This window comes from Biomphalaria glabrata, chromosome 7 (genome assembly GCF_947242115.1).
Source record: "Biomphalaria glabrata chromosome 7, xgBioGlab47.1, whole genome shotgun sequence".
NCBI lineage: Eukaryota > Metazoa > Mollusca > Gastropoda > Planorbidae > Biomphalaria > Biomphalaria glabrata.
In genome coordinates this window covers 1,008,630-1,024,644 of record NC_074717.1, presented here as the reverse complement: position 1 = coordinate 1,024,644, position 16,015 = coordinate 1,008,630, and the positions used below count along the sequence as shown (strand labels likewise).

The window sequence follows — 16,015 nt, the reverse complement described above, 5'->3', positions numbered from 1 at the left end:
GCCTTCCAGCAAGAACTTCTATCCTGGCTGCGGCTAATCCTGTAGGAGGCCATTACAATAAGGCCAAGACTGTCTCTGAAAATCTCAAGTAAGATGAAAATAAATCACTCGGAACAAACATGATTCTTGTTAGAACATATTAAAGTATCGTTAATATTTTTCATAGGTATCGAACGAATATTAAAAGGCTGCACAACTAAAATGAAAATTTTTTTTTGTCGTCACAATCACAGAATGGGTAGTGCTCTGCTGTCTCGCTTTGACTTGGTTTTCATTATGCTGGATAAACCAGATGAGGTATGTTCCATTGGATGGGTGAAAAAAAAAAGGTACATGTCATACAAACTAAACTTAATGACCTTTAACCCAATAGGTCCTACCGCAGCACAGTGCGACTTTAACAGATGTCCTACAGCAGGATAATGCGTTGGGATGCTAGCAACAGTTTTTTTTAACTTTCCAATATCAAGAGCTCATCATGTCTCATTTAGAATGAGAGCTAGAGCATGGTCACTATTTTTAAATTATTAAAGACCGGATGATTATTTTTTTTTTTTATTATCCTATAAAGTATTTTTCAAACCATCAGGCTCATAGTCCCAGTATATAAGCCCCCACTTTAGAAAATTATTATTTTTTAAGCTTTTTTATATTCTAAAGGTATTAAAAGTATATATTTTTTTGAAACAAGACGTATCATTCTATTTTTTTTTAAAGTTGTTTATTTATTAGTATTAGATCTTAAATTTTGATTATTTTTTCATAATTTTTATTTTTTAAGAATTTTTTCATTCAGTGTTACCCCTTGTTGCTAAGTTAATTAAAGTATATGGGAAGGATTTTTCAAACCGTAAATAGGAGCAATTGGGTTCATTTGAAGTGTTGAATCAGCATGCCTTGTTACTAAATTTATCATGCTATTTGCATTGCATTTATTAAGATTTTAAAATTTCTTTATGAGATCATGATTTCCAACAACATTTGTCTATCCTCTGCGGAATTAACGTCATCCTTGTTAACTCTTTTTCTCCTTAATTATTTACCACACCTCCTTGTTAACTCTTTCTCTCCGTAATTATTTACCACATTCTGGTGGAATCAGCGCTGGTAGTGTCAGTTAGGAGAGAACGAGTTAATGTTAATTTTCATTATAGTTTTTTTGAGTATCATGCCTAGCCTTGGATTGTTTTAGATGGTGATGATGAAAAAGTTCATGCACACTTCATCCATATTTAATGGCATTTATTTTCTCAATTCAGCCTTGATGGTTAGAATTGTTTATTTAAAAAAAAAGAAATGGTGCCCCTTTTGCAATCTATGGAGGCAGATAATGTAAAATTAATCTTTATCTATGACGATGTCATGTTGCCAGCACAATGACCAACAGCCTTTACCACACCAATTTATGTCAGGTATCAATAGAGTAGAGCTGAGGAGTATCCTAAAATTCCTGAAGTTCAATTAAAGTCTTCATTTTAAATGTGTGATCTCTGTATTTATTCTGTTAGGTGAGGGCTCAGTAGACTTATTGATATGTCAGAGCCTCATAGATGTGTTGTATTCATGCTCTAGAATAAGTAAATTTCAGACCTTGAGATCCATGCGGCAAATGATGCTAAGGCCATCTTTTTCTTTAGCTAATGGTTAACGAGCAGGGTGTCATTTGGCCAGCACAACGACCAACTGCCTTTCCCCAGTTACCCATTAGAGCCGGGCGGACATAAGGGCACCCTAAAAATCCCAGATTTCAAAAACCCAGTCTTTACTGAACCCAGAACCCCATGTTTTGAAGCCAAACGCTTAACCTCTCAGCCACAACGCCCCACATTAAATAAGACTTATAAAATTTTGATCAGGTTTTGAATTAATATTGTATTCCAGTTAGTGCACAAGCTAAATTGAAAGTCAGGTTAAAACTCTTTACTGAGTCTTTCTACCTTGTGTAATAAGAAACATCTGCCTCAAAAAAAAAAAAAAACAAGTATGTTTTTAGTTTATTCAATTGAGTTGCAAATAGAGAACCTGTTATTATCACCTATGGGATTGAACTTCCTGTTACCCTTTGTGTTGTCTACACTCTCTGTTTCATGAGTATATTTTTGTTTGATGATCAGGAGTTGGACTGTGTTCTCTCTGAACATGTGATGGCACTGCATGCTGGGGCATCAAGGTAAATCAATCTTTGGATACGACTCAAGAAGTTTTGTTTTTCTCTATTTTTAGATCACTATTTATTTTCGATTCTATTTTTTTTTTATATCTTTTATTTCCCCTGTGTTGAAGTCTGTTGGACAGATAGAGTAGTGGTTCTCAAACTTTTTTTTTTACTCAGAGACCCCTATTTTTAGTCAACATTTGTCCACGGACCCCTGAGTGAAAAAGCAGACATGTTTTTGAAGGAGTGTTTATTGAGATTATAACTTAGTTAAAAAAAAATTGAAAAACTAATAATGGCATGGATAAGGTTGATTACTTTTTTTTTTAATGTATTTATTGCCGGCTCACCAAGTACAAATTTCTAGTTGGTTTCTTTATTAGTGATGAGGTTCATTACGTTAATATTAGTGTAGAAATGAACTTTTGTTTTGAAATCCTCTAAGAGATATGATTGTATGAAAGGTACTGTATCTGATTCAAATATGGCTATGAAGTTATTGAATGGCATATTTCTTGTGACAGAACTGTTGGGTCCACATCATCTGTGAGATTAGAACCATCAGATGCGTCCAGAGCTCAGTGGGAACAAGATAAACCTCTTAGTGAAAGATTGAAGGTGTGCAGATCTGAGCTCACTGACCCAATACCTCACCAGCTGTTACGTAAAGTAAGCAGTTTCTTTTTGTAAATACATAACCATACCTCACCAGTTGTTACGTAAAGTAAGCAGTCTCTTTTTGTAAATACACAACCATACCTCACCAGCTGTTATAGAAAATAAGCAGTCTCTTTTTGTTAATACACAACCATACCTCACCAGATGTTATGTAAAGTAAGCAGTCTCTTTATGTTAATACACAACCATATTTAGTTTATATTTGTTCTTTTGCTGTTTTTGCGTGTGTGTGAAAATGATATAAGTATTGTCTAATCTAATAATGTCGATCTTTTGTTACAATTTTGTTATTGACTTTGTGTAGTATGTTGGCTATGCAAGGAAATATGTTCATCCCAAAATCGGTCCAGAAGCTGCTACAGTTTTACAGGTCAGTGCTTTTGTAAACATATTTTCTCATTGAGTTTTGTTTACATCATTATCGCACTTTTATCTTACTTCATTTTTAGGGGGGGGGGGGGGAATGTTAAAACATTGTTTTTAGTTTTTATAATGAAAATCTTTCCTAGGTCAATCTAGTCATGCTTGTTAATCAATGACTTAAATTCTGCCATGTCATTGGTTTTCCTGGCTGACTCAGGCAACCCTTCTTATAATATTTTATTTTAGAATTTTAAAAAATTCAGAGCCACCTCTCTTTGCTTAGGACAAAACGGTAGCTTTTCAAAGTGGAAATCAGAGTTAGTGGGTTAGTATGTTCCTCTGAGACTTTGCGATCTATAGGGCAGATGATGTAAAGGTCATCTATTTCTGTGGTTCATGGTTAACAAGGGTGTCATGTGGCCAGCACAACAATCAACCGCCTTTACTTTTCACCAACTAATATCAGAGCTGGGTGGACTCAGAGGTGCTCTAAAGATCCCGAAATTAAAAATCCCAGGTTTTGAACCCAGGACCCCCAGGTTCGGAAGCCAGGCGTTTTAACACTCAGCCTCCGCACCTACTAATGGCTTAAGGAGATGTTAATTTCTTCCTGTAGCTAGTCCTCAATGCTTGAATACAATAACTTGCACTAAGAGCATTAGCCTTGTCTCAACTAAAGGAGAACTGAATGGAAACAAAGAAGTCCCAAAGCCTTAATAATTAATCACAGATTGTATCCAAGATTTTTAAACTCTGTGATTCAGCAGCCATAAGCTTTCCATTTGTTGCTCCCCCCCCCCCCTCCATCCCCATCCCCTCCAGGTTACAATATGATTTATAAAATATCATCAAGACTTTTGTCTTGTAATGAACAAAGCTGGGGGAATGCACCGTGTGTTTTTTGTTGTTTTTTTTTACATGGTTTTTGTTAATTTTATAATTTTTTGATTTTTGATAATGAAATATAAAATGATTTATAAAATATCATCAAGACTTTTGTCTTGTAATGAACAAAGCTGGGGGAATGCACCGTGTGAAGGTGTGTTTTTTTTTTTTTACATGTGTTTTGTTAATTTAAAAGCTTTTTGATTTTTGATAATGAAACTGAACCAGCAGATGTACTCTTGGAAATAATAAAAAGTTTTGAACGTTCTCCCATTCTTTGGCTTGTTTTTGTCTCAATAATTAGTAAATTGGTATCTCACCTTTTTGTTCAGGATTTTTATCTGACGTTACGTCTCAAACATCAGAGTCGAGACAGTACCCCCATCACAACCAGACAGCTGGAGTCTCTCATCAGGTACATTTTTTTTTATTTTTGCCCGTGTCTAATGGAGTACAAAGAAATTATGCGACCAGCAGAAATTGCTGTTGTCTTGACTAGCCTCCTTGTAAGTTGGCGAAGTAACAAGCTCATCCATACCTGACTTGGCACTAAAATTCTATTACTTCAGTGGTCCTATTCCATGTAGTGTAGGCCATTGTTTTTGTGCCTACCTGCTTAGGAAGATTTTCATGAACTTAATGTTAATGACACATTAGAGAATTTGTGCAATAATCTCATCTTTTTTCATATTTAGTATGCATATTTTTTAAAGTTGTTAGATTTTTTTTTAGTTGGTGAAAGCCTCAATTTAAGGGTGAAGCCTCAATTTAAGGGTGAAGCTGTGGGAGGCTGCACTGTGCAGTACCATAAATCCATCCCTGATGACTTGGGAAATTTTTTTGTCACCCACATCTGTGATTGGAATGTGTATCTGTCTAGCTGAAATTCAAAGACATTTTTTACTTGCACTAAGCCATTCAACAACATCACTACCTTTATTCTGTCTCTAGACTTGCATTATGGCAACCAAGCTACCAGTGTTTTACATCAATATCTTTTCATTCTTACTTTTCTTTTTCTATTCATTTCTTTTATTTTTTCTAATAGTTTATGGAATCAGTAAAGCTGATATATTGAAAGGTGTTTACTTCTGATATATTGGTGATAAAAATCTTTTTGTATATTTTCACTGCAAAAAATAGTTTACCTTGTTTTTCTGTCTTTTTCTTCTGACTAAAAAAAAAAAGTAAAGGTCACCTGTTTCGAGATCCACACTTAACAAGGGTGACATGTGGACAGTGCAACAACCTACAGCCTTTACTTTTCCCCAACTAGTGCCAGGTACCTATTAGAGTTTGGTGGACTCAGGAAGGGGGGGGCCTAAAAATTCCTAAGATTCAAAATCCCAGTCTTCACCAGGATTTGAACCAGAGACACCTCGGTTTGGAAGACAAGCTTTTTACCATTCATCCATCACAACTTCTCTTCTGACTCTAAATTAAAGTGGGGGATAGAGTTAGGGTTAATTTACTGTCAACTATGCAAGTGATACTATTTTAAATTATTCAAAATGAATTGAATAACACTATGTAAAGCTTTTTTTTTTTTTTTTTTTTTTTAAAGTCTCATAATGAGATTTAGTATTACCGTACTTAGAAAAATGACTGTCAAATATGAATTATTTGATAGTAATAATATTTATATTCTGCATTATCAAAAAAAAAGGGTAATTTCTGTTTCTTTGTTATGTTTGTTTAGATTGACGGAAGCCAGAGCTCGATTGGAGCTGAGAGAGACTGCTACTAAATCAGACGCTGAAGATGTAGTGGAGATTATGAAATACAGGTCAGTTTGTAACCACTAATGGTCAAATCTAGTTAATTAGACCACCAGCTAATTGGACCAGACACTTTTTCTGACCTAATCCTAAAGTACCAACTATTACTATACAGTGGAATTCAGTTAAACAGACCAGACACTTTTTCTGACCTTATCCTAAAGTACCAACTATTACTATACAGTCGAATTCAGTAAAACAGACCAGACACTTTTTCTGACCTTATCCTAAAGTACCAACTATTACTATACAGTCGAATTCAGTTAAACAGACCAGACACTTTTTCTGACCTAATCCTTAAGTACCAACTATTACTATACAGTCGAATTCAGTAAAACAGACCAGACACTTTTTCTGACCTAATTCTAAAGTACCAACTATTACTATACAGTCGAATTCAGTAAAACAGACCAGCCGGTTATAAGAACCAAAATGATTACTTCACCACTATTAAATAACCTTGGTTGTTAGGACACAGTTAATGACTCCTTATTAATAAGTATACACCTTCCTCTCTGTGGTGTGGTCAGATATAGCAATCTTTTGTCCTGTTCATTTTTTGTTAACTGCTATTAGAGCATGGAATGGGTTGCCTAAACCAGCCAGGAAAACCAATGGCTTGGCAAAATGTAAGTCATTGGTCAACATGCATGACTAGATTGACCAAGGAACATGCGTAAGATGTAATCATCTTCTTTTTTTGAACTAACGTCTGTATTCTATAAGATAAGATTATCTTATAACACTTTGCTTCTGAACATAGTTAATGTTTTTGTTTTCTAAAACTTCATAAAAGTTTTTAGTCCAATGAATGGCTTGATTAATAAATGGCTATACATAAGGAATTCACGTGGGGACAGTTGGAGAGACTAGCCCAGAACCAAGATGTCTGGAGGAAGCCTGGTTGGTGGCCCATGCCCCAGAAGGGACGACAGGCAAAGATGAGATGAGATGATGAGACATAAGGAAAGCCTGTACATTACATGGAAGTCCATCCTCTTTGAAAATTGCCTTGCATAATACAAACTATTTGTTGGTCATATACATAGCCTATGTTAATCAAATGGTTCAAGATTATCAATCTTTTAAGTTAGTCGATTCATTGGTTGATTTCTGCAACCCACAATTTTACTGTAAACATAAAAAAAAACATCATGCATCGTTTTTGGTCCTAGAAAATTAGATAATTATGGTTAAACAAATTTGTTTCAGTTCGATTTGGGAACAACTTTTGTATATAACTTGAAAAACTGTTGGGACAAAAGGATTATCACTAAAAAATATTTCTTCAATAGATCATCATTCTGTAAGGCTGACTTGTGTGGCTGAGTTGCCTTATTTAACTGCTTGGTTAAAAGGGGGGGGGGCTGTAGTTTGAATCCTGACTTGAGCTGAGTTGAGTTTGCCTAAAGGCAGCACAAGAACCTCCTCCCGACAGGTCCACTAAAGAGATTGCTCTGTAGAGTACTGAACGTGCCATAACATGAGAGATGCACAATACAAAAAAAATAAAAAATACAGTGGTCCTCAAATGTGACCACAAAAGATCAGTCATAGATCAGACTTTGCCCCAATTTGATTAGTCATGTGACATGAAATTTAACAAGAAAAACATTTTTTTAATATTTTTTTTAAAAAGTCACTACTTTCATTATTAAACTTCGCATATAATAAAATAATTGTAAACAAATAATTGTAACATCGTCAGCTGCTAAAACTGACACATTTTTTTCATTTGGCTAGCGAGCAAGGTATACTTTTGCAATTATTTGTTGGTATGTTTATTATATAGACATCTAGATCTAACACTAGACCTAAAGTTCTGATTTAGAAATGTTACTTCTAGATCTAGAATCTAGATGTATTCTATATTTGATTTACATAAAAAATATAAGCAACGCTTTTAAACTTCAATAAAATTAAAGCAACTTTAAATTTAGTGTTGTCACATAATTATGGTAATACGGCTGACTATGCCATGTTGGCTCTAGACCTTGATATAGTCTCCAGCCAAATGTACATCTATTTATTTTGTACTTTGAAAATTTATAACGGTCAAACTAGAGTTTTCCTTGTGTGGTCAACAAGCTAGTACCTCTATTCTCAGCAATATACATCCACTGTTAAATTTCTAGAAAAATTGTTTAAGCCATTTTTGAGATCAGCTGTCCAGGTTCCTGGATTCAAGTTTCTGCAGGTATTGAAAGAAAGAAGGTTATTCAGTTGAAAAGAATTAATGGTTGGAACATTGCCATCACAAGCTTCCACCCAACCCCGTCGATGCACACACACATACACACATATTCTATGACACAATTCAAGAACAAAGTGATCAAGATGAATGACATTAAAAAGTATATTTCCTGACAAAAATTATTTCAGAGATATAGATTTTTATAAACTATAGGCATACCAGGACATCTGTGTTTTTTTTCCTTACGTAGTATTTAAATTTTCATGGAACACAGATTTATCAAATTTGTACATGATTGAAAAATAAAAAGGGGGAACCTCTGATGAATGAGATGTTTTTGTAATATGATCTATATAGAAACATCTTCTTGTGCTCAAAGTGTTTATGTTTCTCTCTCCAGCATGCAAGATGTTTTCTCTGATCAGTTTGGTTTCATCGATTTTAACAGATCAATGCATGGCTCAGGAATGAGCGGTAGAGCTCAGGTACTACAGCGTTACAGACTAAGTCTCTTGAGAATATTTAGTGTGGGAGCTAGGATTTATTTTATTGAAGTGTTAACAACTGTAGATTATTAAAGAATATTTATTGTGGGAGGTAGGATTCATTTGATTGAAGTGTAAACAATTGTACATTATTAAAGAATATTTTAGTGTGGGAGCTAGGATTTATTTTATTGAAGTGTTAACAACTGTAGATTATTAAAGAATATTTAGTGTGGGAGCTAGGATTCATTTGATTGAAGTGTAAACAATTGTAGATTATTAAAGAATATTTAGTGTGGGAGCTAGGATTCATTTGATTGAAGTGTAAACAATTGTAGATTATTAAAGAATATTTAGTGTGGGAGCTAGGATTCATTTGATTGAAGTGTAAACAATTGTAGATTATTAAAGACATTGATTATTGTCTGTCTACAGCCCAAACGTTTTATCTCTGGACTTCAGAGAATCTCAGAGCAGACGTACAACAATATCTTCACACTTCAACAGATGAGACAAGTGGCTAAGGTTGGAGCTCTTTCAATTAAAAAAAAACATAAAAAGTACTTTTTAAAAAAAAAAAAGCATATACAAAATGTAATTGTATCAATTAGTTTGGATCAGTCATGTAATTAAGTTTGTAATAGATCTAGAACAACAACAAGAAATTTGTATGATTAGAAATATTTGTACAAGTTGTTTTTGTTTAGTGTAGTTCATTCTTTTAGCTTTCTCAATAAGCTGTGATCAAATCATCTGGAAGGGAAAGAAAAAAAGGGATATCTTATCTCAACTCAAGTCAGGTACCCATTAGAGTAGGCTGGACTCAGGAGCGGCCTAAAAATCCTGAAATTCAAAATCCCAGTCTTCATAGAGATTTGAACCCAGGACCTCAGGTTCAGAAGCCAAGCGCCCCTTCTTTCAATAGCACCATCTCATTTTTGTAACACTGTCTCATGATACCTGACGCTGAAAAAAAAAAACATATCAGGACTGCCATAAAAAAAGATTTACATTGGTTTGTAATTGTGAAACAAATTGAACCCATTACAAAGTCACAAAGATCTAGTAGATCTGGTTTGGAATGTAGACTAAAAAATATTAGAGTGGGAAATGTTTTTGCACATCGGATACACGAATAAGCTACCTATTAATAGATTCTCTGCCATGTATGAAAATCTGTTTTGAATGAAAGTTACTGTTTTTGTTTGGTTTTTTTTTATTTAAAGAGGTGGAGGCTGGGTGGTAAAGCGCTTGGCTTCTGAACCGGGAGTCCCGCGTTTGAATCCTGGTGAAGACTGGGATTTTTTAACTTTGGGATCTTTGGGTGCTTCTGAGTCCACCCAGCTCTAATGGGTACCTGACATTCGTTGGGGAAAAGTAAAGTTGGCCGTTGTGCTGGCCCTTGTTGACCGTAGGCCACAGAAACAGATGACCTTTGCATCATCTGCCCTGTAGACCTCAAGGTCTGAAAGGGGAACTTAAATTATTTAAAGAGATAAAAGATACAAAGTATAAGCATGTTCAGTGTCATTACTTGGCATGCATTGTAGACAAATCTCCAAAGGGAAGTTCCCATGAATGAATGTCATGTTCTCTAACTTTTGGTTGAGATCTAATGGTGGCTCATATTTCTAACTTTAAAAAAAATTCAGGGTGTTACTTTTAAAATACTAATCCTGATTTTTTAAGAATAACGGTAACACAAATCACGGAACAACATCATTTAAAAAGAAATTGATTCATCAAGTTCATCAAGTTCATCCTTCTTGTATTGAAAAATAGGCCGAGGTGTATTACAGTCTTTGGTAGTAAAGTCAACATTATCACAGTGTCTCATTATTCAGAATCCTGATTTTTAAGAAAAACAGTAGCACTAATCAGGGAACAACATCATTTAAAAAGAAACTAACTCATCAATTTCATCCTTCTTGTATTGTAAAATAGGCCGAGGTGTATTACAGTCTTTGGTAGTTAAGTTAACATTATCACTGTGTCTCATTCTTGCTGTGTCTGTGACAATAAATACATGGTAGTGTCCTTCTCCCATCAGCTTTCTTAACTTCCTGAACAAAATGTCTGGTACAAACTAGAGCTGTGTCTGGACTCGAGGATATCCTTAAAAGCTCACAATTCAAAATCCTAGCCGTCGTAGGGAATCAAATCTTAAGTGCTTTACCTCTCTTGTCACCTTGACCCCATTTATTTTATCAGGTTTTGAAACTAGAGGAAAGCCATTATCAATCCTAGGACTGTAATAATCTATCTTTTTTTTTCAGGACTTGGGTTTAAATGTTCCAGACTTTGAAGGATTTGTCAGCTCTTTAAACAATCAAGGATTTTTGTTGAAGAAGGGGCCAAAGGTATACCAGCTACAGACATTTGGATAATTTTAGACTAAAGGTATACCAGCTACAGACATTTGGATAATGTTTGACTAAAGGTATACCAGCTACTGACATTTGGATAATATTAGACCAAAGGTATACCAGCTACAGACATTTGGGTAATGTCGGACCAAATGTATACCAGCAACAGTCATTTGGGTAATGTCAGACCAAATATATACCAGCAACAGTCATTTGGGTAATGTCAGACCAAAGGTATACCAGCCACAAACATATGAATAATGTTAGACCAAATATGTACCAATTTCAGACTTTTGGATAATACACAGATCTATCTAGTTCAGTTGTACATGCTTTGGAGTTAGACTAACATCAGGAGGTTTATTTGCCTCATTCCATTTGTATGGCAGGAGGTCTTTTATCCTTTTGTTCTAAAATAACATCAGAGAGTTATGAATGAATCTGATACCAATAATGTATGAAGTATAGTATGGTTAATGTTGTTAGTCTGTAATATATGTTAGATTTAACTTCTGTAATATAGATCTAGCACTGCCTATTTAACTGTAGTCTTTCATGTAAATAAAAATTTGAATTAGTAAAAATTTTTGTATGTTTCTTCCTTGACTAGTAATGTCATGAATTGGCTTTCGTATATTTCGACATATTTTTAACTGATTCATTATGTTGAATAAATTAATTCTTCAAAGTCCAGTATTACAGCTATATGGATAAGTTCTCTCACCTTTTAATTGTGGAGAATTGTTTTTTCTTTCTATGCCTATAGTTTGGGTATCTGATTTAGTTTTAGGCATAATGGTTTAGGTCATAACTTACTTGACTTAATCTTGTGAACCCTCCTGGGGGAGCATAGGGCTGCAATCACACCTCTCCACCGAACTCGGTTCTGAGCAGCTTTCTTCATCTGCTCCCATGTCATTCCAGTACCCTCAGCTTCTCTGATGGCCAACCTCTTCCAGGTTTTCTTGGGTCTGCCCACTTTCCTTGTGGATCCCAATCAAGTGCCTGCCTTGCAACAATGGTGGCTGGTTTTCACAAGGTGTGTCCTACTCAGCTCCAGTTTTGCCTTTTATTATCCTGGGCAATGGGATGTTGTTTTTTTCCTAGTTCTTTACCACAAGCTGACAGTAGACATCTTTTCAGGTCACCTGATTCCCAATATTCAGCATAGGTCACTGTGAAGGTCTGGTAAAGTAAAGTAAAGTTCCCCTATCAGACCTTGTGGTCTATAGGGCAGATGATGTAAAGGTCATCTGTTTCTGTGGCCTACGGTTAACAAGGGTGTCATGTGGCCAGCACAACGAATCCCTTATAATCCCTAACGTCAGGTACCCATTAGAGCTGGGTGGACTCAGAGGCGTCCGAAGATCCCGAAATTAAAAATCCCAGTCTTCACCAGGATTCGAACCCCGGTTCGGAAGCCAAGCGATTTACCACTCAGCCACCGCGCTTCTGTGAAGGTCTGGAGTTTTCCCATATTGGTTTTTGTGACTCTCCATGTCTCGGAACAGTTTGACAGTGTTAAAGATTCGGGTCTTGTTCAATAAAGACAGTGCTTTGGAGCGGCAGATAGTTTGAGGAGTGGTGAAGGCAAACCTAGATTGTGTATTGTTGTCAGCTCTATCGCCTTTGCTAACCCTACTTCCCAGATAAGTGGGGTGGTCTGTGTTGAGGATGATCTCTTTATGTAGTATGATTGAGAATCCTTCTTCCCTAGTGCTATTAGAGCATGGAATGGGTTGCCTGAGCCAGCCAGGAAAACCAATGACTTGACAGAATTTGTTTTGTTTGTTTGTTTGTAAAATGTTTTACATGTTTCGGATGTTCCTTCAGAGTTGAAGATAATTACTTCCTAGTCCAAACCTCCCGCAGGATGACCGGGGATGGGAGCGGGCAGGGTTTGAACCCGGGACCATCGATAAATCTGAATGACAGTCCAGCGTGCAAACCGCACGACCAGGCAGCCATCCTAATTTAATTTAACATGCAGGACTAGATTGACCTAGGAACACTTTTAGGGCGTAATCATTTTTTTTTTTAAGTATTGTCTGTCATTGATCCTCATAAGCTTTAGGTCATAGTCTCAATTGTTTTTGTTTTTATTGACTTCAGAAGAAACAGTTCGCTTGAAACAATTGAAAGGTGAAAATAAAACATTTCCAGATGTACAAATACAGTCATTGATTTCCATTTACTTATTGTCAAGCGATAGCAAGACTTAACCAGGCTTTGGTAATACTTCACAGTTTTAATTTGAATCTTCACCTATTAAGACTCATGTTGGGGCAATACCAATGACCAGCTCTCTATATTCATATTTGCTGTTAGCCTTAACTCCGCATTCAGAGCAAGCCCCATTCTATTCCTTGCCCAGATTTATTAAATTGTCAATTAAAGACATTTGCAAAAAAATTTTGCAAGACAAAACCCTTTTCAGTAATACTAGTCGGCAAGTGCCACTGATTTTATAACTAGAAACACTTAGATAATGGAACAGAATTGTTAAAACTATATTATTATGAGTGATTGTGATTCTGCAATAAAGGGGAGAGAATTCTCCTTTTTTTTTTCATTTTATTTTATTATGTGTTCACTCCCCTCAAGGTTGTTATTGCATGAAATGTGAATGTATTGGTCTTAAATAGCCTGTGATCTGTAATACTTCTAAATGGATTCAGTATAGCCTCTGGTCTGAAATACTTCTAAATGGATTCATCATAGCCTCTGCTCTGTAATACTTCTAAATGGATTAATCATAGCCTCTGCTCTGTAATACTTCTAAATGGATTCATCATAGCCTCTGGTCTGTAATACTTCTAAATGGATTCATCATAGCCTCAGGTCTGAAACACTTCTAAATGGATTCATCATAGCCTCTGGTCTGTAATACTTCTAAATGGATTCATCATAGCCTCTGGTCTGTAATACTTCTAAATGGATTCATCATAGCCTCTGGTCTGTAATACTTCTAAATGGATTCATCATAGTCTCATCTGTAATACTTCTAAATGGATTCATCATAGTCTCTGATCTGTAATACTTCTAAATGGATTCATCATAGCCTCTGATCTGTAATACTTCTAAATAGATTCATCATAGCCTCTGGTCTGTAATACTTCTAAATGGATTCATCATAGCCTCTGATCTGTAATACTTCTAAATGGATTAATCATAGCCTCTGGTCTGTAATACTTCTAAATGGATTAATCATAGCCTCTGATCTGTAATACTTATACTTCTAAATGGATTAATCATAGCCTCTGATCTGTAATACTTCTAAATGGATTAATCATAGCCTCTGGTCTGTAATACTTCTAAATGGATTAATCATAGCCTCTGATCTGTAACACTTCTAAATGGATTCATCATAGCCTCTGATCTGTAATACTTCTAAATGGACTCATCATAGCCTCTGGTCTGTAATACTTCTAAATGGACTCATCATAGCCTCTGGTCTGTAATACTTCTAAATGGACTCATCATAGCCTCTGGTCTGTAATACTTCTAAATGGACTCATCATAGCCTCTGGTCTGTAATACTTCTAAATGGATTCATCATAGCCTCTGATCTGTAATACTTCTAAATGGACTCATCATAGCCTCTGATCTGTAATACTTCTAAATGGATTCATCATAGCCTCTGATCTGTAATACTTATACTTCTAAATGGATTAATCATAGCCTCTGATCTGTAATACTTCTAAATGGATTAATCATAGCCTCTGGTCTGTAATACTTCTAAATGGATTAATCATAGCCTCTGATCTGTAACACTTCTAAATGGATTCATCATAGCCTCTGATCTGTAATACTTCTAAATGGACTCATCATAGCCTCTGGTCTGTAATACTTCTAAATGGACTCATCATAGCCTCTGGTCTGTAATACTTCTAAATGGACTCATCATAGCCTCTGGTCTGTAATACTTCTAAATGGACTCATCATAGCCTCTGGTCTGTAATACTTCTAAATGGATTCATCATAGCCTCTGGTCTGTAATACTTCTAAATGGATTCGTCTTAAATAGCCTCGGATCTTATAGTTAAAAATATGAACAATAAGGGAGGGGGGGGGGGTAAATGTACTTTTTAAAAAGTCTATGCTACAAAGGAATTTAAGAATCGCAATGGAGTCGATCGATATCAACTAATTAGTGTCGATGTGATATTTATAGATATGAAACCAAACAAGGGCATTAACCCCGGAGAGATAAGATTAATTTAACAAAGGGGCTATAACTTGTATATAAAATCGTTCTTTAAACACTCGATTTTTAAGTTCTACTTTAATATTGCTTTAGATCTTGGAAGACAACATTATTATATCTAGGGGGTATATACCTAGTGTTCTAACATCTTTGGCCACATGTTAACAGTGACGTTAGGCACCCAGCATATTCACCACTGAACTCAGTGGTGTAGCTAGGGTGGGGGGAGAATTTGAAAATCCCCTCGTACCCCCCATTTGAGGGGGGGGGCAAATTAGTATTTTTTTTTTACATTAAATATTAAATATTACGCAAAATGCAGGGGCCCCCAAAGAGGTCAAGGCCCCCAAATGATGGCAAATTCGTATATGTTGCTACGCCCCTGACTGAACGTGAGACGTCTTCAGGAGCAGCTCGCCGGATGCCAACTTTGAAAGGTTAAACCCGAAAAGTTTTAGAAAAGATGGTTAAAATGAAACGCATGTTCTTTACGAGCTACAAAAGTTATAAATAAGAGCTAACATTCCAACAAACCAGCTAAAAAAAAACTCTTATCTTATATAATACAGACGTTACTTCAAAAACGAAGATGATTACGTCCTACATGCGTCATGCATTCAGTCATGCATATGAACCAATGACCTAAATTCTGCCAAGTCACTGGTTTTCCTGGCTAGCTCAGGCAACCCATTCCATGCTCTAATAGCACTAGGGAAGAAGGAGCATTTGTACAAATTTGTCCTAGCATATGGAACGAGGAATGTGCCTGTATCTTATGTTAATGATCGGTTGTTAGCATGCAGCTCCAAATAGCTAGTAGGCTACAACTAAGCCAATGTTGTCTATTATATCCTGAATAAAAGACCTTTAAATATCTTAACAAACTTCTCTTGTGAACAAAACA

The 16,015-nt window shown here is 35.7% G+C and overlaps 1 protein-coding gene across 1 annotated transcript in view; it reads left to right on the top strand.

Annotated features, from left to right (window-relative positions):
- Window positions 1–12,511, top strand: part of LOC106050291 (DNA helicase MCM8-like) — a 37,531-nt gene extending 25,020 nt beyond the window's left edge. Inside the window, exons 18-27 of the mRNA XM_056036391.1 lie at window positions 2–88; window positions 234–297; window positions 2,115–2,170; window positions 2,680–2,824; window positions 3,138–3,203; window positions 4,414–4,496; window positions 5,781–5,867; window positions 8,454–8,538; window positions 8,974–9,063; window positions 10,815–12,511. Of these exons, the coding sequence (XP_055892366.1) occupies window positions 2–88; window positions 234–297; window positions 2,115–2,170; window positions 2,680–2,824; window positions 3,138–3,203; window positions 4,414–4,496; window positions 5,781–5,867; window positions 8,454–8,538; window positions 8,974–9,063; window positions 10,815–10,925 (874 nt within the window). The 3' untranslated portion in view covers window positions 10,926–12,511. The remainder of the gene's footprint in view (window position 1; window positions 89–233; window positions 298–2,114; window positions 2,171–2,679; window positions 2,825–3,137; window positions 3,204–4,413; window positions 4,497–5,780; window positions 5,868–8,453; window positions 8,539–8,973; window positions 9,064–10,814) is intronic.
- Window positions 12,512–16,015: the final 3,504 nt, after the last annotated feature.